The sequence below is a fragment of the Gambusia affinis genome, linkage group LG10 (assembly GCF_019740435.1).
Source record: "Gambusia affinis linkage group LG10, SWU_Gaff_1.0, whole genome shotgun sequence".
NCBI classification, from domain to species: domain Eukaryota; kingdom Metazoa; phylum Chordata; class Actinopteri; order Cyprinodontiformes; family Poeciliidae; genus Gambusia; species Gambusia affinis.
Window position 1 is genome coordinate 490,554 of NC_057877.1, and position 27,285 is coordinate 517,838.

Consider the following 27,285-nt stretch of genomic DNA (forward strand, 5'->3'; position numbering starts at 1 on the left):
TACAATATTATTTATAATGTATAAAAGTAATGTTTATGTCCTTTAATTAGCTCTACATCCTTAAGAAAATAAAAAAAATATGGTGTTTTATAAGATAATTTATCTTTTACAGTGCCAGAAATGCTGAAATTATTAGTAAATAATAAAGACAATGTGGTATTCTGATTTAGTTATGTAATTATATTAGTTGTGTTACCACCCCACGCCACTAGAGGCAGTATTAAGCCCGAAAAGATGCTACCATGGAGCAGATTTAGAAGTACACAGAAAGCTACAGAATTTGTTGAACTGTGAGCTGTGCTGAAATAAATATAAGAGAGAAGTTCAAACACATTCTGAGAGTGAAAATCCTTCCTAAAGGTGAAAATATATCACAGTTTTTACTACTGAATAATCTGCAAACATCATTCCTAGTGACCCCTGTGCTGACCCTCAGTTAGCACAAGAGTTGTCTCTACACCACAACCCTCTGGAAGCTGCAGGGAAATTAGGATGTTCCTGTCCCATCTGATTTACTTTTGGTTGCTCACACTTGTTTGCATTAGATACATTCCCCTTTACCAGCCCATGGTGCTTTGCAACCCTCTTTTCAACCGTCATTTGCACTCAGGAATGCATACACATTTATACAACAATACACAGATGGGTAGGCAGTTTGGGGTTAAGTGCTTTGCCCGGGGGCACACTGACATGCTGTAGGACAAAGCCGGGAGGAACCCTCCAATGACAAGATGACTTCTCTACCCAATGAACCACAGTCGCCCCACAAATCAGACAGATACCTGTTTCCAAAGACATGCAACAACTTCATTCTTATTGGGAACATGCCAAATTAGCTGAAATCTAAATACAAGAACTGATTCCTATTGGTCAGCGAATGATTACCACTGTGGCTCAGATACTTAATTCACTGAGTGAGACGTCATGATCCACTCTGACTTCAGCTGTATCGACAGTGTACCGGTAGCTCTAGAGGCCACTGACAGATGATGGAATCTCTGCTAAACGAATCTATCAGAATATTTAAACACACACAGAGTAATGTGAATGACCTTATCTCTTTATGGAAACTTCTTCACCATTTTTTTTTCATCCAGGAGCAGAGCCACGTTGTAGACAATTGCAACACAGCTAATGTTGAAGAGGTTCAGAGGACTATGTTGTCCTTAGACCAGCAGTGAAGCACCAAGAATCTCATGTTTAATGTGATTCACTTACATTGAGTACAAGAAAAAATCATTTGAGAGTCTAGACAAGACTTTCACCTGAGCTGCAAGCATTTCTTTGGTTCAGGCCTTAGAGCAAAGGTCTCAAACTCCAGTCCTCGAGTGCCGCTGTCCTGCAGTTTTTAGATGTGCCACAGGTACAAACATTGGAATGAAATGGCTTAATTACCTCCACCTTGTGTAGATCAGTTCTCCAGAGCCTTGCTCTGGACACCGGCCCTTGAGGACTGGAGTTTGACACCTGTGCCTTAGAGGAATGGGATTAAAGTCCTATCCTATGCCCTATCCTAGGGCATAGGATAGGAAATTTTAAAAAAATCTTTTAAAAATCAATCCCATACTATCATAATTATGTAACTCAGTAAATAAATCTGCCAATCTGACTTGACTTTTACTGTTCTTGATATCAAAGTTTAATTATTTCTAGCACAGTTTACAAAAGTCTCAACTGACCAAAATGCTTCACAACAATTACAACATAAAAATAAAAGATAATGTCAGAAAAACTGATGAGCAGAGACCAAGGGTGTTTTCCCACCTGATAGTCTGGTAGACTCAATTGTTCTGGGGAACAAAATTGCCAGATTTGTTATATTTTCAGCTGCTGCATTTCTCTTTCACATTGCACTGTCAACCAACCAAACCTTTTGAATGGCCTGTTCATCTCCTTGATTGTGGGGCCCTGTACCAAGAACTACTGAACAAGACAAATATCTGAAGAAAACACTAAATGCAATTTCCTTCTTTGCAAAATATAAACAAAACTAGAATGGCATCATATTTTAGTGTTTGTAGGAACACCACGAGCCATTTCTCCCATTAGTGCATTTGTGTTAGTTGTATTTATCCAGAATGCCACTTCATTTGATTGATGCATTTAAACCTCACCAGAGTTCACTTCAACTGAATCAAGACAGGTTTGTAGGTGGAGCATAGTTTGTTTTTGTTTGAGTTTGATTTGGAAATTAACACTTCCCCAAATGAATCAGACTTTCTAGACAAACAAACTAGAGTTTGATTAAAGTGGACTAAGCAGGGCTGGTGTAAACACACCTAGACAGAGCTCAGTAGAGAGTGAATAAAATGACCAACAATAAAGCTTTGAATGTCAGAAACTGTTAGCAGAAACTATAAACTAAACAAAGACAGCTTATATGTGAGAGACACCAAATTTATTAGTTTATTTATTTATTGTACTGTTCATGTGTATTATAGTTCACAGGTACCCCAACTAATTTGTTTTGTTTATTATAAGATCATTAATTTTTCGCTGTAGCTTGATAACTTAGTAACTAATATTTCCTTTATGTCATTGAACGCGACTGTTTTTGATGTGTGTTCCTGGAACGTTGGGGTGCAGTGCTCGGTTTCTGTTCTTCTGGGGAGCGTTAGGCACCGAGTGTGTTATTTTTGTATAAAGGTAAATAAAACCTTTTTTTAATTCGCAAAGACAACTCCAAATGTCATCTGTGCCTGAGCCAAGCAACATATACTTAATAAAATCCACCTCATAACAATAAAACATCAGATAATCACAATTCAACTTTATTGTTCTATTAACCTAAATGAAACATTTTAAGTGATAACTAATAAAACAAGTCAAAACACAAAGGTAAAGCTGTCAACAGCTGTTTTTGGAGAGGTGCTCAGAAGAATTTAAGGTTAAGTTTTACTTCTAATGCTATCTACATCTAACATTTCTATGTTTTAATGAACCTAAACAAATGTTTGTACATCATCTCATTCAATTAAGCCACTTGGTCAGCAGGTTTCTTCCAACTAGAAGTAATATTATTTTGGAGTGACCCAGCAGATCCCTGCCTTGAATCTCAGGCAGTTAAAGATTAGGGTGATGGTAAGGAGACCTTCCAACTTCTAAGGCTTAGAGCTCAAAATCATTGAGATACCTAGAGGAAACTTGTGAATAGCTACTCTTTAGTCATAAGAATGATTATACTGCTGTAATGTCAACTGTTTATTAAGAAGGGTAAAAATGAAAAACTGTAATAACAGTTTTATTATAACATAACAAAACTGTAAATAAAAAGATTCTACATTGTTACATTACATAGTTTTTATCTTTTTATTCCTGCCTCAATTCCAGGCAGAAACAAACTTATTGGTCGAATGAAAATTATTGTAATCTAAAACTGCTCCAGAGCCTGAAGCAGCACACACATGCCATTAATCCCCACTCTACTGCTGGATACAGTAGAGCAGGGATGCACTGGAACCTGATGGTAACCTCACACCAGGTCCACCTTTGACAAAACGGTTGCTCCAGCCAGGCGGGCAGAAAAGTCCTGAATGTGAACAGCAGGGGGTGGGAGGCCTTTTTAAACAAGATGCACCAGAACAAGGAATAGTCCACAATATTTTATTTAAACAATTTCATTAAAACATTTTAAAAACATGGCTTCAGGCCTATTACTCAGTCCCTGGAAAGAAAAGGTATCATATGAAATAAGGACAATTTAAATTATTCCAAAAAATAAAGGAACAAACAAAACATGCAATGCAAAAGAAAACAAATTAGTAAATCAAAACAAAGGAAAGCAAACACATTAGTAATTTCAATAATAAGCAAACTGTAAAAGAAAACCACAAGCACTTCAAACAGTGGAACAAACTGTCGCCCAATTTCAAATGCCTTTCGATGGAGCCAGAGGAGTCACGCCCCGCTCACTCAGTCTGTCCAATCAACAGGTTTTGTTGAGAGCGGTCCAAACAAACACCGGCAAAACAAGACAGCAGTGCGTCCAAAGTGCTGCAACTCTAAGACAATCATAAACCAAAAAAACTCATTAGAAAACCTGTGGATTCAGGTCAAGTAAATAAAAATAAATAACAAATAGCTTACCCAAGAGTGGAAACGCGGCCGACCAGGGAGGGAGCGGATCAGCAAGTGAGGACAAGATGGAAGCCGCACGCTGCAACAACCTCCAGCTGCAGCCGCTAACGCCAGCAGAGCAACGCTGCAGAAACGCACGGCAGGTATAGCACCAAAACCCAACCGCAATCCCAGCCACAGGTGGTACAAATGGCATATACGAGCGGATCAAGCACACCAGTCACTTGGACAGCCGACATGTAGTAGGGGAAACAAAGACACACGCACCTCACAGCGGCCTGCTCAGCTATAAAGCCACATATAAATCTATTGATTGGTGACCCCGCCCACTAATTAATGGCGTGCTTCTTACTACACCTGGTGCACAGAGTTGGCAGGGTGGAACACCATCCCACCACCCGAGGAATTGGGTGCCTATCGTTACTGGTGGCGTTGTTAAGTCGCCGAAAATCCCCACAAGGTCGCCAACCCCCGTGCAACGGAGATGCCCATGGACTTTTGGAGCACCGTACAATGCCAAGACGCTCTATGTTTGCAAACTCCTCTTTTGCTATTGCTAACTTTGCGGTGTCTAGGCAAAAACCGGCGGACCGACCGTAGGTATACAATGTTCCACCCCATGCTTTGCCACTAGCAGAAAATATGGGAACCGATAAAGACGGGAACTCTGCTAACAGCCCTGATACTCATTACCTGTGGCAAGCATGTTGGCGAGGGGTTGATGGCCAGCACTGCCAAGTTTACAGAGGTATGTATCAAAAGACACAGCATCTATTAAGCAGCTATTAGCAACATGTACTAATAACCTAAAAGATACACAACAAATCTGCACCCAAAATAGGTAAAGACACAGAAGCTATTACAAAGTTCCCCTGAAACTGAAACCTGTTAAAACACACAGTCACCAACTCGACTATGTGGTGACAGTCAGGTTGGTGACTCGACTGTCACCAACTCCGGCTAACTGAATTAGGGTGCAGTTAGCCGCGTCCAGCGGTAGTCCATTACTTTCGCACGAAACGTCTGCCGTCGAAACTGGCACAACGCTCCGCTGTGCACCAAAGTCCATCAGGAAACGGTGTCCAGAGACCTCATCCATGATGAAAAGCAGCTTGTCCGAGCTGCCGGCACACAGAGCTCATAGCGAGCGCCGGCTCTGTCGTTTCCCTGAGCATGAACAAACATGGAGCAATGCAGCGCTTCACCTTCACTCCGAACCGCTGAGGGTAGAAGCAGAGAACGACGTCCTTCCGTCGCTCCGTTACTGCAGTCCAGACATCAACAGACTTCGACTCTTCTTGAGTCACACCTGGTAGAAGTGCATTCACTCTGTAGAGCCTGGAAGTCAACAAAATCTGGTCCGCTTCTTCAGCCAGTAATCTTTTACTGGCTGATCTGGAGATCAGCGGAGAGCTGGCCAGCGCTGTGCAAACAGGTGGAGGAAGCTGTAGAAGAAACAGATGTGTAGAACAAAAGGAAACCTCTCCTGAGCCATGCAATGCCAGCATGTTCTTCATCAGCTCGAAGGGCTTGCGATCCCCCAAGCCATTCAGAGAGAGCAAACGATCGGCCCGCTCCAAGTCTGACAGTTGGTAGAACCAAAGCAGATTCTCCTGGAGCGGCGGTTTTCAAAGTGTGAGGCGCGCCTCCCCTGGGGGGCGCCAGAGTACTTTAGGGGAGGCGCGGTGCGAGGGAAAAAGTAAACCGGAAAAGCTATCTGCTTGCTGTCTACTGATGTGAGAGAAACGTCTTTTACGCACACGATCAACTCTGTGGATTTAGGAAAAAGTTGGTAGTGGAGTGCGCGTGTGGAGTGGGAATCAGTGGAAATGTTTCCCGAGGATGTTTTGGCCAGTGATGTCAGTAACGTTACTGACGTCGGACCACTTTTTTCTGTAACGAGTAATCTAACGCGTTGCTATTTCAAATCCAGTAGTCAGACTACAGTTACTTATCAAAATCATTTTTGCGTTACTATCTTCTTTTGTTATTTAATCGTATTTCCTCTACTCGTCTTGTCGAGTGACCGACGTCTCTATGCGACAGAAATGTAAACAATGGAGGGAGATGCGCATTTTGTTGGTGGAACAACTGGAACTATTTTCAGTTTCTGTCGCCAAGTCCGATTATTATAAGCGGCTTTGGGCTTCATTTTTTAAAAGTCGCTTGCAAATTTAATGAGTGGCGGGTTGCGCCTTTTTGGGCTCGTTTTTGAACGTGAAGTTGCTCATTTGGGCTTGGGAAATAAGCAGAGACTCATAATAAATCCCAGAATTTGTCCGTCATTAAGGGAGTCTTACTCAGTCTCTCCCTGTTCATCATTTCCCGGATGATCCGTCCCGCTGTGTCTTTGTTGATGTCAAGTTAATGTCAATACCTCTCAATGACATCGAACTTCACGTTGCGCTCCAGAAAACTGCAAACATCGGGACCAATATGAACAGCGCAATAAACGTGAAAACAGCCACGAATAAACGTGTCCGTAGTTGGCAATAGTTATAATGGCAAGTTAGCACCGTTATAATTATTAATATTACGGTAAGTGTCGCAGCCATCTGAGCTGTGGAGCTGCGGAGGAGCTCTGTGCGCTGCGACATCAAACTCAGGGGCGTAACGCAGAATCTGGAGGCTGGGGGCAGGGGGGCTTTAAATCCTTCTTAGAGTTTTCCAGACAACAGTGGACCACACAAATTACTCATGTTTTTTATTTTTTGTACTGTTTTTTGTACAATCTCCTCTTCAGTTCAACCTTATCAGTGGAGACACATTGTTGATGTTACCATTATAAAATAACTTACAATTAACTTTTGGCAAAGCTCAATGTGATTTTCACAGGAGGCAGAGCGTTGTTGTTAGCAGCTGGTGAAAGTAACTAAAAAGTTACTTTTAATCTAACTAAGTTACTTTTTCAAGGAGTAATCAGTAGTCCGATTAAAGTTACTTTTTCAAAGTAACTATGCCATCACTGGTTTTGGCCAGAGCGGGGCTGAAGGTGGAGTTTTTACAAATCCACCCCCCTCCACAGGGGGGTGGGGGGGCGCAGCAGGCATTGTGCTCCTTGAAGGGGGGCTCACCCTTTCATACTTTGAAAACCCCTGTCCTGGAGCATGCTGTACTTGTTAGTGGTTGGTGGGTTCCTCAGCAGACCCATCAGACGGTGGGTGGAAACCTAATCCAACGCAGCAACTACATGGAAGTACTTGGGCTCATCTGTGGTTATCCCTGGCAAGAAAGTGGGTCCCAAACCACAGCTGACGGAGAAGCAGCAGCAGCATCTGGTGAATTCTCGTTGAACTGTCTAAAATGTTTGCAGGGGCGCAAGTACATACTTTCTGAGGTGTGTGCGAACATGTCATTGACGCACCTGAAAATGGATTTCTCTAACAAACAAGAAATGCTTTTCTTGGTTTTCTCATTTTCCAAAGAGCAAATAATGCATGAGTTCCCATAGATTACAAAAGAGAAAGTTGATTACTTGTGGTAACAAGATATTTGCCAGGACAAAAAAATAATTTTCAAAGTCACGGTCTAAGATCTACGTTTGAGCTTCTGGACTGCTTTCAGTAGCAGTACAAGCAGAGTGGTAAAATACAATAAAAGTGTCTGGAATCAGACAGCTCTCAAGAGCTAATAAAGAAAAGATGAGAATAAAGTTTTCCGCATTTATGTCTGTTGCAGAAACAGGTATCTCATATTTGTCTCATATTTATATTTATATTTAATGTCACGACATGGTGACAGTTTTATCAAATATCCCAAAAATTTGGAGTGCACTGATTTATCACCCAGCCGATTTATCGGTGCTGATTTCCCTAATTATGGGAGATCGGCCGATTTTTACATGTGAAGCCAATATTATCTAGTTTGGCAAAATTCCAAAACTTTGGAGTGCAGACCCCGGGTTGGTGTCTTTTCATTCTCCGAAGCCTTGAAAGAAGCGAAAAACTACAAGAAAAAACTGACGGAATCAGAAACACCGAGAGATGCTTCTTCTGCTCGAGGAAAGACGCCAGGACGCTAGCTAATCTGAACTTTAATAACCACATCAAATCTATCATAAAAACATCATACTACCATCTAAAAAATATTGCTAATATTAGACGGTTCATGTCCCCACAAGATTCAGAAAAATTAGTTCATGCCTTGGTTTTTAGTAGACTCAATTACTGCAATGGCATTCTTACTGGATTATCAAAAAAAGCAATAAGACAGCTCCAGCTTCTCCAGAATGCTGCTGCAAGACTCCTAACTAAAACAAAGAGAGATCAGCATATCATTCCTGTTCTAAGATCCCTGCACTGGCTGCCTGCTGCTCAAAGAATAGAATCTAAAATCTCCTTAGTAGTTTACAAAGAACTTCATAATAGAAACCCAGACTACATTTCTGATCTTCTTCATACCACCTTTAAGACCATCAGAATCAAACCTTCTAACTATTCAGAGTCAGAACTAAACACGGTGAAGCAGCTTTTAGTTTTTATGCTCCATCACTCTGGAATAAACTTCATGTTCATTGTAAGACTGTCCCTACCTTGAGTTTATTTAAAACTAGGTTAAAAATATTCTTATTTGACATTGCCTATTCTTAATTTTTTTAACTCCATTCATTCACTATATTCAAAATTTTAATATTTTGTTTATTTTTAATCTGCTTTACTTTTTGTTGTTGTTTTTAATTTTCTTGTTTAAGCACTTTGAATTGTCTGGCTGAAAGGTGCTATATAAATAAAGTTTCCTTGCCTTGCCTAGTTTGGCAAAGGTCCTGTCCTCTTTTGCTCTCCGGTGAGAAAGGTTTGACTGACAGACTGGCCCATAAAGTTATGGCTGGACATTTATAATTAACAATAGTTACCCAACTGTTAACTCAACAACTTTCTTGTAATATTAAGCAACATTATAGACCAAAAAAATTGGTATCGGCTAAAATCAGAATTGGCAGGTTAAGCTTTTGAAAAAATTGGTAATTGCCAATTTGCTAGATAACTGCAGTCGGTGCACTCCTACGAAAAATGTATGAACGTATGATAGATGCTACATACAGAAAATTGAGATTTCACTCTACAAAAAACATTATTATTTGATCCTAATAATTTTTTGTCCTCAACTCTTCGTCAGCCAGCACCAGGGCTGGTGCTGCTGTGGTCTCTGCAGAGCTTCCCAGATCTGCTGAGATAATGTGGACCTCTCAACAACCACGCTAAAAATAGCAGCAGCTGCAGAGGGCTCACACACAAATGACAGCCTGCCTCCAGCAGCACAAGGAACCAGATTCCTGAAGTGTGAGCATTGCATCTAAATGTCTGTTAATAAGGATAAACCATTTTTACAACCATACTGATGCAGAATCTCCTTCAGCTAAATTGTTGTAATTCGTTCGATGGGATTTACACTGGAACGCAACCAAACTCATAGCAATCTTAACCACACAAGCAGACCTACTTAGATTTCTGTGTATCGGCATGTTCTGAGTAAATGTTAAATTATAATTACCATCTCGGTTAACTGTGTTGTACAGCTCACAGCCTCGGAGCATATTTGACCATATTTGGTCAAATATAAGAGTTAAAGAATAATAGAGTTATTTTTGAATTCTGTATAAACTTGAATGCTTATTGAATATAAACATATCAGCATCAGCTGATATTTGTTTAATGAAGGAGGGTGGGACCTATAGAGATCAACACCTTATATCAAGATGTGCAAAATTATTAGGAAGCTTCTTGTCCTCAGGCAAAATGAGCCAAATGAGAGATTTAAGTGACTCTGAAAAGTCCAAAATTGTAAAGAGCCTTTCAGAGAAATTCAGCATTCCCTCTGAAATGCCCCAATATCTTAAGATATTGGGGCATGATCACAGAACCATCAAATGTTTTACTGCAAATAGTCAACAGGGTCGCAAGAAACATGTTTAGAAAAAAAGACAAATTAGCTGCCAAGGATTTGAATCAAACATGAAGCTACCAGGAACCATAAGGGAGGCTGAAACCCGACCACCACTGAACAAGACACATAAGTTGAAGCGTCAAGACAGATCCTCACCAGACCTAGACCCCATTGAGAACCTGTGGGCCCTTATTAAATGGCAGATTTATGGTGAAGGAAAACGCATCTCTGATCAGTGTCTGGGAGGCTGTGGCTGCTGCTGCACACAAAGTTGACCGTCAACAGATCAAGGAGCTGACAGGCCCCATAAATACAAGGCTTACAAGTGTTATTGAAAAGATGGGTGGCTATATTGGTCACTGGTTTCTTTTTTAAATGTCAGAAATATTTGTCAATTTTGAGTTGTATGTTTATTATTCTCACTTTAATGGATGACAATAAACAAAGGAGATGGGAAAATTTTCTATTTAAATTAAGTTGTGTAATTATTGGGCAACTTTCAGTGTGTAAAATTATCATGCACACATAAATATTGTCCTAAGAAAGCCAAAATCTCACTTTTACTGTCTTAAATTTTCAGGTTCGAGAGGTTATTAACATTTTGGATTGACCAATTTTGGATTAATTCAACAACACAAATTTAAGTCCTTGGATCCATCCAAGGGCTTAAATCCCATCTCATTATTGGGGGGGGACCATAAACAGGAAAACTTCTTAAGAGCAATTTTTTTTTTTTTTTTTTTTTTGGGGGGGGGGTCAGGGGGGGGGTTGGGGGAGGGGGTCAGAGTTTTTAAACCACATTCAAGCTGCAGGACCAAAAATTACTAGTAATGCACATCAAACATGTTTTATTCTCAATAGGCAAACTATTGAAAATAAAAATAAAATGTTGCTTCTATATGAGTTTTGTTCAGTCTGACTGATCTAATCTCTGCTACACCTTTACAAAAATGTAAGGTTCTACATTAAAAAAGCTTTAATGAGTAACTGCTCTTAATAAAATTCCTCATAAACACTGATTTATTGAAATGGCTCCCAATACAAGTTATGGGTTATTTAAATTATAACTTGTTAAGTTGCTTTATTTTTAAGCCTTTTTTAGTTTTGCCTTGTCCTGGATGACTGAGAACCAGCAAGTAGATAGAAATGAATATCTGGGGAGTATTATAACTTAAAGGTAACACTTAAAGTGTCAGACTTTATATAGAAAAATGTTCAGATTTTATTTTGTGGTTTTAAAGGCTCTCAATCCCACTAGGGACAAGAGTGTTAGAAAAAAAAAGAAAGCTGTGCCTTTATTTCTCACTGTCTTCAATGTAGAGCTTTTAAAACCATCCATCCATCCATTTTCTATCTGTTCTCAGCTCTCACTCTAAACTGGGACCACTTGCTCAGCCCCTCCCCCCGTTTCAAACTCTTTGAACTAAAAGTTAAATAGCTAAATATGAATAAGGTGTTTGCTACCTTGGACAAAAAAAGCTTAAATCTATGAAAGCAGTGTAGCAGTTTTGTTAATAAGGCAACTTTATCATGATTCAGCCAAAGTAATAAAATAACAAACTGCAGTCTGATCTTTATTGTTAATGTGTTTCTTCTTATTGGTCAATGAAAGTAAATAAAATGTTTACATGTCTTTTGCTTTAAGTATTTACTTACTGAAGAATTTTATGTTTGCGCTGCAGAGCCACAGCTAATAGTTATCATTAAACATTTTGAACACGTGGCATATACATACTTGAAGAAAACAAGTTTTACAGGCTTAAGGCACACATATAATCATGACAATAAAAAAAAAAAAAGTAAAAAGGTAAAATAAAAATATAAATAAATGAAATGTATCAGACAAACAGAGGGATTGCGTAACAACAAAAACAAACAGAAAAAGACAAAGACCTGGGGGCATTAGTTTTCAAATAAATTCAGACCATTATAGGCGTCCAAGAGCTGCATTCCATGCTTGTTTTTCATCAGTTTTAAGGTTGTGTAGTGATTGTCCATTAGAAGATTTTTAAAGGCTGAAAAGTCAGGATTTCTATTTCTCCATTTCCAGGAGTGGATGAAGAATTTAAGAATGAGGTCAATTCTTCTGTCTGTGTGGGTGGTTCCAAATATTATATCCTCTCTTTTTAAGGGATGATGTAGGGAAAGTTTGGATGAGATCCAGTCCTGAAAGTTAGTTAGCTCCTCACTTCACAGACTCTTCCAGCCTGCTGTTGCTCCTCCCACACTTTCTTCTTCTTCTTTTTTATGGCAAATTTTAGATGTGCATTACTGCCATCAACTGGAATGGAGTGTGGATCGGGACGCTAACTATATACACCCCCCTCAAAAAAAAACCCAAAACCCCCCAAGAAACATATATATTTTCTATCAATTTTGTTTTCTTAGGGTAATTAATTAAATAACTTATATCTTCAGAAGTAGAAACTTTTCCCAAAATATCTTGTAAATGTAACTGTAATTTATTTTCTTGTAACCGACTAATTTCCTTCTCTCAACAGAATATTTGGTACAGAAAAACAAAACATGTTTTTCCGTCTCTTCTTGACAACAAAAATCACAACTTCCAGTTCGATGTTTTCCTATTTTAAATAAATTACTGTTTAACCTTGTATGTCCAAAATGCAACCTAGATATAACTGTTTCCTCTTTTCTATTTTGTCCCGTTCTCCTCATTGTACAGCCATCTACCAGTTCTATCTTCCTCCCACTGTCTCTGCCATCTTTCCTTAACCTTTTGTTTAATAATAGATTTGATTTCTTCTTTACTTAATGGAACTAATATATCAATATCACTATATTTTGTAGCTTGTTTTGCATATTTATCAGCCAACTCATTCCCTCTTATTCCTATATGTGACGGTATCCATGAAAATATAACTAATAAACCCATTGCTTGAATTCTATAAGTTATTAACTGAATTTCTAATAAAAGATCTGGTCTACTAATAGCATGATTATTTTTCAATGAATATAATGAAGAACTTGAATCAGAGCATACTATGCTTCTTAATGGACGGACTTCCTCAATCCATCCTAAAGCTAAAATAATTCCCATCATCTCTCCGGTATAAATTGATACTCCATCAGTAATTCTTTTACATTTTTTAACTCTGAATTCTGGAACAATGAAAGATACCCCATTATTGCTAGTTTTTAGATGCATCTGTAAAAACTTGGACATATCCATAGTACTTATTATCTAAATATGATTGGACCAAATATGGATCTGAAATGTTTTCTCCTTTCCTTTTCTCCAACAAAGTTAAATCAACAACATTATTATGAAATAGAGATGGATAAACTGGCGAAAGAGGAACTGTTTGACTAATGTTTATATCAGATAAACCAAAATCTTTTATAATATTTTCTATCTCCCATCCAACAGAATTTAATTTCTTCTTTTCTTTTTCCCAACTAGATTTAAAAATTTCTTGACATGGATGATTTCCATCATGGCCCTTTAAATTACACCAATAATTGGTCTTTAACTGTAATCGTCTGAGATTAAGTGGCATCTCTCCCATTTCTATTAGCAAAGCTGAAGTTGAGTTGTTCTAACTGCTCCTGTACATAACCTCAAGGCTTGATACTGAATACTATCTAATTTTTTTAATTGTGTTTCTGATGCTGATCCAAATACAATACTTCCATAATCAAATACAGACCTTATTAACCCAGTATATATTGATTTCAATGCCTTCCTCTCAGCACCCCATTCACTTCCCACCAAACACCTCATTACATTTAAAACTCTCTTACACTTATTCATTACTTTTTGAATAAGTAAGTTTTTCATCCAACCATAAACCCAAAAACTTAAATTCCCTTATCCTTTCTAATTCATGATTATATATTTGCAGTTTTAAATTTTTAAACTTTCTTCCTTGTAAAAAATAGTCTTTGTTTTGTCTATAGAAATTTTAAATCCCCATTTAAATGACCAGTCTTCTATAATACTAATTGCTTCTTGTATCTTTTTAACAATCAACTTTAAATTTTTCCCCCTCTTCCATATTGCTCCATCATCAGCAAATAAAGAAAACCCCATTCCACTCTCCAAATTGTCAAACATATCATTAATCATAATAGAAAAAAACAAAGGACTCACTATACTTCCCTGAGGTGTACCATTCTCAACAAAAAACTTTTCTGTTCAATTGTTGTCCTATTCTTACTTGTATTGATCTATCTTGTAAAAAATCTTTTATCCAATAAAACATTGATCCATTAATTCCCATTTTTTTCAATTTAATTAAAAGTCCATCTTTCCACATCATATCATAAGCTTTCTCTATATCAAAGAAAACAGCCACTACACTCTCCTTGTTAACTTGCCCTTTTCTGATTTCATGTTCTAGACAAAGTAAAGGATCCATAGTGCTTCTCCCTTTTCTAAATCCACTTTGACATTTTGATAAATATCCCCTCTTTTCAACAAAGTAGCTCAATCTTTCATTTACCATTCTCTCCATTATTTTACAAATATGAGAAGTTAAAGCAATGGGTCTGTAACTTTCTGGATTTGATTGATCTTTACCTGGCTTTAAGATTGGAACTATGATTGCTTCTTTCCATGCCAGAGGTAAAATACCCACTTCCCATATCTTATTATAGAATTCCAATAAAACCTTCTTAGATGAATTACTAAGCTTATTAACCATAATATAAGAAATATTATCTTTTCCTGGAGATGAATTTTTTGATTTTCCTAAGGCATTGTTTAATTCAAATAAAGAAAAAGGATTATTCAATAAATCATTATTTCTTACATTTTCTTCTAATAAATTTACATTTTCATTAATTGTACAAGTTCTTCTGCAGTTTTCTTCTGCGCTTAAATTATTACAAATATGAACTTTAACAAATTTTTTAACTAACATATTTGCTTTCTCCTCCTCAGTCACAGCAATAACATTTCCATCTTTCAGAACTGGATATCCATATTCACTTCTAATTCCATTCATTCTCTTTATCATTCCCCAGACTTTTAAAATCTTTGTTTCCCTACCTACAGAATCACAAAAATTACTCCAATAAACCTTTTTTTGCATTTTTTACCGTTCTTTTAACTAGAGCTTGTGACCTTTTATAGTCAATAAAATTCTGATTTCTCTGTAACAATCTAAAACAGGGGTGTCAAGCTCCAGTCCTCAAGGGCCGCTGTCCTGCAGTTTTTAGATGTGCCACAGGTACAAAACACTGGAATGAAATGGCTTAATTACCTCCACCTTGTGTAGACCAGTTCTCCAAAGCCTTGCTAATGACCTAATTATTCTATTCAGGTGTGGTGCAGCGGAGGCACATCTAAAAGTTGCAGGACAGCGGCCCTCGAGGACTGGAGTTTGACACCCCTGATCTAAAAGCTTTATTTCGAGATTTAATTGCGCCATCACAGTCCTTCGTCCACCATGGTACAATTTTCTTCTTATATTTTCCTTTTTTCCTTTGGATTGTTTCCCGAGCGGCTCCTAAAATAGCATCACAAATAGAAGAATTTACCATCAACATCCAGCTCTACATTAACTTTTTACATCTCTTCATCATTTATTATTTTATATTTTTCCCAATCAACATTTCCAAATATCCATCTTTCTAAGGTCTCATTAACAATTTTTCCTATTTCTTTACCAATTTCAATAACTATAGGATAGTGATCACTCCCTATAGTTGATTCTCTTAATATTTTCCACTTACTAATCCCGGCCAAATTCTTTGAAACTAAAGTTAAATCTAACTCTGATTCTGATCCATTTCTAATATTAATTCTCATCCCTTCCCCATTATTAAGACCAACTAAATGTTTTCTATCCATTATTTCTTCCACCACTTCTCCATTTGCATCATTCCTATTACCCCACAAAGAACTATAAGCATTAAAATCTCCACAACAAATGAACTTTCTTCCTATATTTTTAAACATTTCCTCCATTTCATCTAAATCCAATTTTTTACACGGATTATAAAAATTTAATATTTTAATACTTTCTTTATTAATCCAAATTTCCACAGATAACCATTCTAGTGAAGCTCCTTTTCCTAAAAATCTATACTGAATTCCTTGTTTTATAAATATTACACATCCTCCTCCACTTTCTTGTTCCCTATCTCTTCTAATACTATTATACCCTCTTATGACAAAATAAAATGAATTTATCCATTGTAATTTCCATTCCTGACATTGTTCTTTGATGTGGACTAGAAGACACTTGCTGATTTTTCTGAGCTGTTCTTTTTCCTTGAACACTTTTTGCTGCCTCTGCATAAGTAATGTTTTTAATTACTTTCAGCTGTTGAATTTCTGCTGCCTTTTTTCTTGCTTCACACCCTCTATATGCTACATTATGCTCACCATCGCAGTTACAACATTTCAACTGTACATCTGCTCCACATTCATCATATCGATGATCTCCACCACATCTAGCACATCTTTGCTTCCCTTTACACACTGATGCAATGTGACCATACCTTTGACATTTGTAACAGCACAAGGGAGGAGGAATATAAGGTCTAACAGAAAAACTCAAGAAACCAATTTTCACTTTATCAGGAAGAACATCACCTTGAAACTCCAGAAGTATCAAAAAACTTTCTATTTTCTCCCCATCCACAGATTTTAACAATCTTTTCAATCTCCGCACTTCACCACCATGTATATTTCTTTTAAGTTTTTCTAAATCTTCCTCAAGCGGAATACCAGTGATTACACCACGTGATACTCTGTTTTCTCCAACAATTTTCTTTTCACGCACAACCTTTTTACAAATGTTATCAATCTGCATGCTTTTATTCTTTTGTTCTTCAGACTTACATTTTATCAACACATTACCATCTCGCAAGATTTTTACAAACTCAACCTCCCCTAGTTTCTTTTTTATTTCTCTAGACACTGCTATCGGACTAAGGTTTATGTTCATATCTTCCTTCCTGAATTTAAGTATTACCTTAAACTCCTCATTTATCATTTTCCTCCTAACCACTCTGTTTTCTTCATCTGAACTATATTCTTCTAAACTTCTCTTACTATTTAGATTACCAATCTCTCTATCATCTTTCGAAACGTTTTCCTTCCCTTCTGTTCTGCACCAATTTCTATAGTCTTTAGGAATCAAAAGTATTTGGTACTTCTGATTTGTTCCTCTCCAATAATTTTTCCTGTTGTAATAATCCTGTTTAAGTACTTTAAAGGATTGTGCTTTGTTCTGCTGCTTTTCCCTATTTCTTACAATTCTGCTAATCTTTTACAGTTGACAAATGCTTTTGCAATTTTCATCAAAAACATTCAGCTTACATCATTCACACTGCATTTTTGTAGAAAATGACATTTTTAGTTACTTTAAAATCATGCAATGTATTTTTTGGAATTTTTGTTTTAGATGCTATCTTTCACAGCTGAAGAGAATTTTTGATCAAAGTTAGACGTGTTCAGGTGTTGCAAGAAACCTGCTAAATTTGTTTTCCCACTGTAAAAGCAATTGTCTTTAAGCCATAAAGTCCAACTCCAGAAACTTTAAATAAATAATTGCTTTTGCTTTCTTTATTGACAGTGAACATACAGACATTATGAAATAAAAAACTCTTTGGCATCAAAGTGAACAGCGTAAAAACCTGCTTCTGGGCTAAGGCACATGAATATTTCATCCATGTCTTCATGATACAGAACACATTCCTAATGCCCCACCCTGTTCTGACATCAAATGTCACAAATGTAATACCTGCAGAGCTACATGAACACAAGCATGGGCCCTGATGGGAGAGAAAATCTGCAAATACAAAACCAGGCACTTCTGATGTCACCACATCAACAGATCAGTGCTTCACCTTTATAACTTGCTCAATCAGCAAATCAAACAGAATCACTAAATGGCCTAAGCAGCTACTATAGCCCTGGTGCAGAGCTATCTTCTTCCTAAAGTTTCAAAGATAATATTATTTTTCTTTACTACGTTGGTAATATGTTAGTCTATAATACCACTTAAAGAAGGTGCCGCTACATTTAGTTACCTTATGTGTTCATGATGAACACATAAAGTAAAATTACTTGGACACAAGCCACACCACAATAACTGTGTTAAGGAAATATTTTAAAAGATGACAAACATAAAATTATTTTATATGGTTTCACTGGAGGCAAAGGAACAACAGCTGATGTTACTGTGAACCAAAAGACCATCAAACTACCAACATGAAAGTTCCTTCTAGCTCAGAGGTGAAGCCATTTACAAAGTTTATTGCAACTGTTACCATTGAGGATCTGTGACCACCAACAGCCCTTGAAAATTTTCTGTGAATAGAACATCCCACATCAAAGATACATCCATCCATTGTCTATACAGACCCGGCTCCCCCATGCAACAGAGGTTTTTATATATAGATGACTGTTGAATTTCACACAGAAATAATTCTATGCATTTATAGTTACATTTTTAATTGATATTGATTTTTTAGAGCCCCCTACTGGTATGGTGACATGGTGCATGCAACAGGTCCTTCAGGCGCTCTCATGGCTTCCCCCACCAGAATTCTGATTCTGATGGATGCTGGTGGAGGTAGGCGTGAGTGAGCCGCTCTACCCTACTTTGAAGTCATATTTCTCTAATTCAACAGACCCACAAAATATCGCAAGGGCAAGTAACATCTGTTGGTATAATTTGTAAAGTTTTCCCATGGTTGTGTTGGAAAAATATGTCTTTATGAGTGGGAGCTGCTCAATGGCTGAGCAATAATGATACTGTTTTCCTTTGTTTTCCTGCCTTGAACAGACCGTTGCATGCAGCTGTCATACATACGCACACTCATAATTGTGCTGTTGTCATACCAGATAGGTTCAAAGTGTGAATAAATATAGATATATAAAAATGTCTTTTAGAAATTTTACAACTGGTAGTTGACTGTTAATTTACTGTTCTATTTCACATAGACTTAAAGGGCTGCCCCTATACATATATATAGAATTTGGGGTTACAATATGTAACTAATATTTTATATTGTTCGATGTTATTTTTAATGTTTTATGGACAAAGAATGTTTAGCTCTGAGGAATTGTTACATATATTGATTTGTTAAATGATGAAAAAACACTATATGATCACATGATAAGAGAATTCTGATGGATGCTGGTGGATACTGTTGCATGCAGCTGTCATACACATACTCATAACTGTGCTGTTGTCATAGCAGATTAAGACAGGACTGAACATCAGTCCTGTCTCTGGCCTGATATAAATTACAATTCATTATCCCAGTGACAAAGAAAACACGCATGGGTTACACACACAGGGTTGCACCAGGTGCCTGTCTCCAGCAGTCACTGAAAGAGAGAGACAGTGTACACCTTGGATAGGTCAAAGATACAGTTCTATTTTATGTGCTCTGATGAGGCTTGTTAGTCCTATTGAAGGTTCCATTCACATAAAAAATGTATGTAAAATGTATTTACAAAAGGCATATCAATTTTATTTCAACATTATGTACTCAGTTAGGCCTGTCACAATAAACAATAAATCAATTAATCGTACGATAAATTAAAACTATTGACATCATTTTGATTATCGCCTTTATCGTATCTTCTGGCCTTTTTCTCTTCCTGTTGATGACACTGAATGAAAAAAGGCTCAACTCCACTGACCCTCCCTTCCTCATTTCCTTAATGTAATGTCCAGTTTACACTACACCATCTTAGAGCCATTTTCAAAACCTGACAGATCACACATTAGCCAACAGAAATCCTAGTTATAAGTGGTGTCCAACAATGGGAACAAAATAATGGCTACAAGTCCAGTGAACTCATTTTAAAACCAGGCATTAATCAATGCTTTACTACAATCTCCCTGCAGTGCATGTGGCTCTAGTGTCAGTGTAACGTCCTGACTGAATGAAAATCATTAGAATCTATTTATGTCACGTTAATAAAGAACAGCTGAAAAGTTACCAGGTTCATCAACTGGAAGCAATTTCTCTCCAACTCCTCCCCTCATCATTTCTATATTCTTTGCACCAAATGTTTTCTAAACATTAATGTTGTTTTCACATATCATCTCCAATGTCCGCTGGACTTCGGGTTGCATCTTGTCAACTGTTTGAGATTCCCCTCTATAATTTCCCCTCAGTAAGGATGGAGGAGAATCCGGCTTTCTGATTGGCTACCTGTCACTTTCAACAGGCTGCGTTAAGCTCCCAGTGGGGAAAACCCCTGATTTAGATCAGAGCGCCACAACGATCTACAGTAACACACCACACACTACAGGATGATCACAAACGACAATCTTTGAACGACCAATGTTCCAAGATTGTCTTAAGGGGAAAATGTAAGTGTAAACTATTGCATCAGGTAGTCGATGTTCCATCTTCTCTATTTAAATCTTACTTTAAATAGAGAGTAAGATTTAAATAGGGCAATATGGTTTACAGACTGTATTTATTTACACTTTGGTGTTTTTATTCAAGTACATTTTGTTAATGGAGACAAAATCCATTTTATTTTTGATTTGTTCCTTAATAATTGTTTTGTTGTATTTTATCAATTCCAGTGTTAAATGTTCTTTTGAAAATAAAGTGTATCTATCTTTGGCAGGAAATCACATGTATTATTATGTCATTTCCATGCTAATCAGTGTACAGTTGACAATACTTTTATTGCAATTTTCATCAATTAACATTCAGCAAAATTTGCTATCAGGACTGCATGTAGAAAATGACATTTTAGTTACTTTAAGAAAACATTCATGTAGTGTCCTTTGGCAATGCCAGTTTGTTTTAGATGCTATCTGGTGCACAGCTGAAGAGAATTTTTGATCAAAGTGAGCAGTTTCAGGTGTTGCAAGAAATCCCTAAATTTGTTTTCCACACTGTAAAAGCAATTGTCTGAAGCACAAAGTCCAACTAGAAACTTTAAATAAATAATTGCTTTTGCATTTCCACAGGCACCACAGCAGAATCATACAGACATGTAGGGATATAAAAATTGTTATTGGCATCATCATTGTTCTAAAAACTTCTAAGTCTGGGCTAAGCAGCAAAAAAATGAATATTAACCCTCTAATCATAACATTTGATAAATATTCAATGGAGAAACGTGAAGTTAATGAGCTTCCCTGTTCTGACATCAAATGTCACAAATGTACTCTCACTGCAGAGCTACATGAACCCTCAACTGTGATGGGGAAAAATCTGCATTAACAAAACCAGGCACTTCAATGTAGCTACCAGCAGAAATGATCAGTGCTTCACCTTTATAACTTGCTCAATCAGCAGAACTCAAACAGAATCAGTCTAAATGGCCTCAGCTACTATAGCCCTGGTCTGATGTGTTATTTCTTCCTAAAGATCTCAAAGATAATATATATATATATATATACGATATGGTAATATGTATATATATATACCATATAAAGAAGGTGTATATATATAGTTACCTATATGTGATATATGATGAATATACATAAATATATTACTTGGACACAAGCCACACCACATATAACTGTGTTAAAAATATTTTAAAAGATGACAAACATAAAATTATTTTATATGGTATATATAATAAGGAATATATGATGTTATATATATAAAAGATATATATACTACCAATATGAAAGTTCCTTCTATATATATATATATATATATATATTTATATATATATATATATATGAGGATATATATATATATATATAAATATATATATATATATATATATATATATATATATATATATATAAAGATATATATCCATATTGTCTATATATATATATATATATAAATATATATATATATATAGTATATATATATATTTCATATATAATAATTCTATATATATAGTTATATATATATATATATATATGATATATATAGAGAGAGAGAGAGAGAGAGATAAATATACAGGGTCATGGACAATGACCAGAATTCTGATTCTGATGGATGTGTGGAGGTTTCATGGCTAAGTGACCAGCCTGTTGGCCAATCTTCATTAATTCTAATTCAACAGAACCCATAAATAGAGTGTGAAGGGCAATTAGCAGGGTAAGAGCACAATTTTGCTCAAAATATTGCAATGCACACAACATCATGGGTGACATACCAGAGTTCAAAAGAGGACAAATTGTTGGTGCACGTCTTGCTGGCGCATCTGTGACCAAGACAGCAAGTCTTTGTGATGTATCAAGAGCCACGGTATCCAGGGTAATGTCATCATACCACCAAGAAGGACGAACCACATCCAACAGGATTAACTGTGGACGCAAGAGGAAGCTGTCTGAAAGGGATGTTCGGGTGCTAACCCTGATTGTATCCAAAAAACATAAAACCACGGCTGCCCAAATCACGGCAGAATTAAATGTGCACCTCAACTCTCCTGTTTCCACCAAAACTGTCCGTCTGGAGCTCCACAGGGTCAATATACACGGCCGGGCTGCTATAGCCAAACCTTTGGTCACTCGTGCCAATGCCAAACATCGGTTTCAATGGTGCAAGGAGCGCAAATCTTGGGCTGTGGACAATGTGAAACATGTATTGTTCTCTGATGAGTCCACCTTTACTGTTTTCCCCACATCCGGGAGAGTTATGGTGTGAAGAAGCCCCAAAGAAGCGTACCACCTAGACTGTTGCATGCCCAGAGTGAAGCATGGGGGTGGATCAGTGATGGTTTGGGCTGCCATATCATGGCATTCCCTTGGCCCCATACTTGTGCTACTGCCAAGGACTACCGAACCATTCTGGAGGACCATGTGCATCCAATGGTTCAAACATTGTATGCTGAAGGAGGTGCCGTGTATCAGGATGACAATGCACCAATACACACAGCAAGACTGGTGAAAAATTGGTTTGATGAACATGAAAGTGAAGTTGAACATCTCCCATGGCCTGCACAGTCACCAGATCTAAATATTATTGAGCCACTTTGGGGTGTTTTGGAGGAGCGAGTCAGGAAACATTTTCCTCCACCAGCATCACATCGTGACCTGGCCACTATTCTGCAAGAAGAATGGTTTAAAATCCCTCTGACCACTGTGCAGGACTTGTATATGTCATTCCCAAGACAAATTGACGCTGTATTGGCCTCAAAAGGAGGCCCTACACCACACTAATAAGTTATTGTGGTCTAAAACCAGGTGTTTCAGTTTCATTGTCCAACCCCTGTATATATATATATAATTTTTTGATGAATACGATGAAGTGTTTACCTCCTATCAGACAGCTTACTGTGAGCCTTTCATTTTCACCAGAGCTGTTCAGCCTGGGATGAGCGTGTTCCTACTTGACTTCTCAAGACATGGTGGAGAAGCAGGTGTGTGGCATAACTGGCAAGTTTTGGACTTGAGACTAGGGGTAATATCTCTACTGAGCGGGTGGTGAAACTAGCCTAAGATGTAGGGAGGGGATGGGGGTACTAAGGGATATTTACGATCATGTATTGTACGTGACAGGTGGCAACCCCAGTCTATACTATAAGAATCTGATTAAGATTAGAGCCTAAATATGTTCTATTTCCAAAACAGAAAGGCTACGTAATCTTAGCCAGCTAACAAATTACTATTGTTATCCTAGCATATTAACTAACAGCTAGAAAAAAACCAAACACGTACCTTCGTAGTCAAACAAGTCTCATTCAGAGAAGAATTTGTTCAGTTTAGATTATGTTGCTGAAGAAAATTTGCTTGCAAATGGTGACATACTTGTGGCAGATGCTTCAGAGTCCAGAAACTGGGTAAACTAAAGATACCCTGCATCGAGTCATAACGGCCGTTGTCTGACGTCATGTGAAAAGGGTCTCTTCTTCTTTGTACTTTTACAATGTAAACTAGGGGTAATATCAGCTCCTTAAAATTTAAATGTTAAACAATTTAAAATCTTTTAATTTATGTATGCTGAAACCATTAAATCAAATTTAGCAGCATTGTAAATCTCAATAAACAAATGTGGTCTGCGTTAAAATATTAGCATTATGGGTCCCTGAAGCACCGGGTGGCCTTATGGAGCCTCTGACTTAATTTAAATTAAACAGAAATGCAATTAATTAATATTCATTTTAATTGTATTTTTTTTATTTTGTTGTTTTTAAGACAAATTGTGGGTTTAAATAGCGTTTCACTGGCAATGTTTTCCCGTAACATATAATGGCCCAGTAATATTTTTACATTTCCTAAAAATATTAAAATATTTTTAGATTTTTATAATATAAAATGTTGTTTTTGATTTTAAAAACAACAAAATCAAAAAATATAATTTTTTAATACAAAAATACAGTAGACCACCTTGGCGCCCTGACAGCAAGTTTTCTGGGGGGAACCCTGTACTTATTGAGATCCATCAGAAAAATAAGAATCATGACAAACTATTTTATTTAGGATTAATTTATAAAACCGACTAGTTTGTGTAAGTAAAACACTAGAAATTTCTTAGAGAAAACTGGATTTCGATCCAGAAAAATCCACTTTGTTCCATTGATGATTTGTCATCATCAAAGCAATTTCTGCTCAAACCACCACACTTAATATTAACTTGTATAGAAGGGGAGTTAAAATGTGTGTCAGTAACTTGCTAAGACTATATATGTTTCCCAACAAAGTTGCATAAATGTCTAAAGATCCTTCAAGGTCCGACTGGCTCTCCAGCAAATGTACTGCACCTGAGAGTGACGACACGGAAACATGAGCGAATCCAGAATGGGACTCGCTGCTCAGCTCCCTGACAAACATGGCTGCATTTGAATAATAGTCCACTGCCCACCTGCAGCAGTGATTTCCATAAGGAAGCAGACATTTACCAGCCATTGATTCTTAACAGAGAACTGTGATCTTGAGCACTGAGGAAACAGCCATTGTCTAATGATGAGACAGAGATCTGAGCCACCCCCTACTCTTAGGTGTCCATGATGTTTAACATGATTATATGCCACATGGTAATCCGTTTGTCACCGATCTGAACCCCCGGAGCATCATGGTTAACTTTACAACATTCCTTCATGATGCTTTATCAATCCCTGATACCAATTTTCAACATGTTATAATGACATTGACTTCAGTAAAAACAAAAACGCCCCGCTTCTGTGTGTGCAAAAGATCGACAGACAGTACCCAGACACCCACAGAGCAGAATCAGGCAGCTGCTTTATACCCTGCGCTCCTCCATGGGAGGCGCCTCCCTCCATCATGAGTACGAGAGATGCTGTGAGGAGGACCAGGATAATGGTCCTTCTCGCGTCAGCCCTGGAGGAGCCAGAGGCTCGGTTCAGTCGCTGCTAGCATCAGGTTAGAGAAGCAGACAGAGCTCGCACCGACAGGTGCCTCGGAATCATAACCCCGCCATCCCACTGGAAAAAAGCCCAAACCAACAGCAGCCACGCAGCCTGAAGCAGTGAAACGGCCCCGAATTAACACATACGGTCGTTTTTTTTTTTGTTTGTTTGTTTTTTTTTTTTCGACTTGGAATTTCAATCAAGAAGATACAGTCAGGGTGCTCGGAGACTGCCGCGAGCCGCAGCGTCGTGCTGCCCAGGCTCACGATTTTCCCTTTGATCTGCACGCGCGTGGAGACACTCACCTCTCTGCCATTTTCCCACTGGCTCCTAAAATGAATCAGCAAGAACGTACAAAACGCCCTCCATGTTGCTGAAATTGCGGTAGCCGCAGTCACGGAATTACTTCTCCTAGACTAGTGTCAAGGCAACAGCGGTAACTACGCAACATCCATTGGTTGCTTTCAAAGTAAGAGCTTTTCTAATGACCAATTTTTAAAGACATGACACTAATGTGACATAGGAGATATAACTTTTTTTGTATTTTTATTTTTTATGTATTCGGTTAACCTATGAAAATCTACAAATTTTACCCTTTTAACGTGAATAAGAGCAGTAAAATTGTTCGGTCAAACTTATAGTATAAATGTAGTAATTTCCCACCATCTGGATGGGATATTACTACAGAATCTATCTGTAGTAATTAAAAAATAAAATGATCGGACGACCATTTTACCTGCTCATCATATACAAGGGCCACAGTCCTCCGACCCTGTGGCGTTAGGGTTGATTGGTTTGATGTTTTTAAATTAATGAGACGAAGCAACCAGATCCCCGCTGTGAAAGTTTTAATAAACGTGATAAAAGTAATGTACTATGCAGATGTCTCAGCATGCAACATAAATAGATAACTTCTTTATATTATTTATTTATTTATTTATATCTATTAACCGTCTCATTTAATTACTGGACTCTCTTTCATGTTAAATTTGACAAAAGAAAAACAGATGATTTTGGTGTTTTAAATTAGTTAGAAGCAGTGATTACGGGCCTAAGGGGTAATCGCATCTGGTCAGGCTAACTGGTTCCCATGGAGACCACTGCGATAGGGAAGAGTTTACATCTCCCGCAAACAATTCCAGCATTGCGAGCTGACAGCGGACAGAATTAAATTTAGTCTTTAGACTACCTGATTTGTCCGGCCTCTTCTTTAGATCATGCTTCCTGGAGTGGGTCAATGAGGAGGCTGCTTTCCTAATGATTCCGTTTGGAAATATCGCTTCATCCAGCCGCAGTGAGGACGGAGAAGCGGACCTGCCTCTGCAAACACTGATCTTAATCTTTGCTGGAAATACTGCAGCCACGGAAGGCTCGTCCGGCAACAGTCGGTGGATGGATCCCTTTCTGGTAGCCTATTGTTCGGATGTTGTACGTTCTGCAGCTATGTTCGCTTGATGGAAATAGTCCAGACATGCTTTTTCCAGTTAAAATATCCTGGGAATAATTTAGCATTAATTACCTTAGTCTGTCTTTTGGGATGAATTGCGCTTTATGATTCAAGCTTTTACCAACACCAAGCTGAAGCCAAAATGTTTACTTTATAGAGCCTGCTGCGAATTTCCAACCGATCATTTTTGGTCGTCATTTTTCTCTTCTCTTCACCACCTGTCTTTACTTCATTTATCTGGTCGGTGGAATAGGTTAGGAGTTAACATCTGTCCAAGCTAGATGGTTTGATCGGCAGCAAACAGCAACCACTGCATGGTTCAAAAACAGAAACAGGGTGCCTGGAGATAAAGTAAAACTGTCAGGATCCATGTTTCTCTGTGTATTTATTTCTAGTTTTCTTGTGTGTCTGAGTCTCTGTGTTGTCCTGTCTCCCCGTGATTAGTTCCCAGGTGTGTCTCGTTCCCTGATTACCTCATGTGTATTTAATGTCACCTGTGTCTCCGTGTGTTTGTCGGATCCTCGTCACGTCTATGTCTCGTCCCTCCGTCGTCCTGTTCCCTGTGATCTGGTTTACTCCATTAAATTAATCATATTTTACATGCAATCTGGTTCAGCTGCGTTTCTGCCTCACCTCCACCACCGCTAAA

General features: G+C 37.7%; 1 protein-coding gene across 3 annotated transcripts in view; it reads right to left on the reverse strand.

Moving 5' to 3' along the window:
* The window catches only part of arhgap39 (Rho GTPase activating protein 39), a 76,409-nt gene extending 49,907 nt beyond the window's left edge, over window positions 1–26,502 (reverse strand). The window contains exons 1-2 of one of the 3 annotated variants that reach the window (XM_044128944.1): window positions 25,495–25,620; window positions 22,034–22,184 (exon numbers count right to left, since the gene is read on the reverse strand). Coding sequence is in view for 1 of the 3 variants with exons in the window: in XM_044128943.1 (XP_043984878.1) it covers window positions 25,495–25,505 (11 nt within the window). In the remaining 2 variants the exon portion in view is untranslated. Of the gene's footprint in view, window positions 1–22,033; window positions 22,185–25,494; window positions 25,621–26,378 lie in introns of those variants that run through there. The other 2 variants (XM_044128945.1, XM_044128943.1) reach the window with 2 other exon arrangements.
* Between the last annotated feature and the right edge of the window lie 783 nt (window positions 26,503–27,285).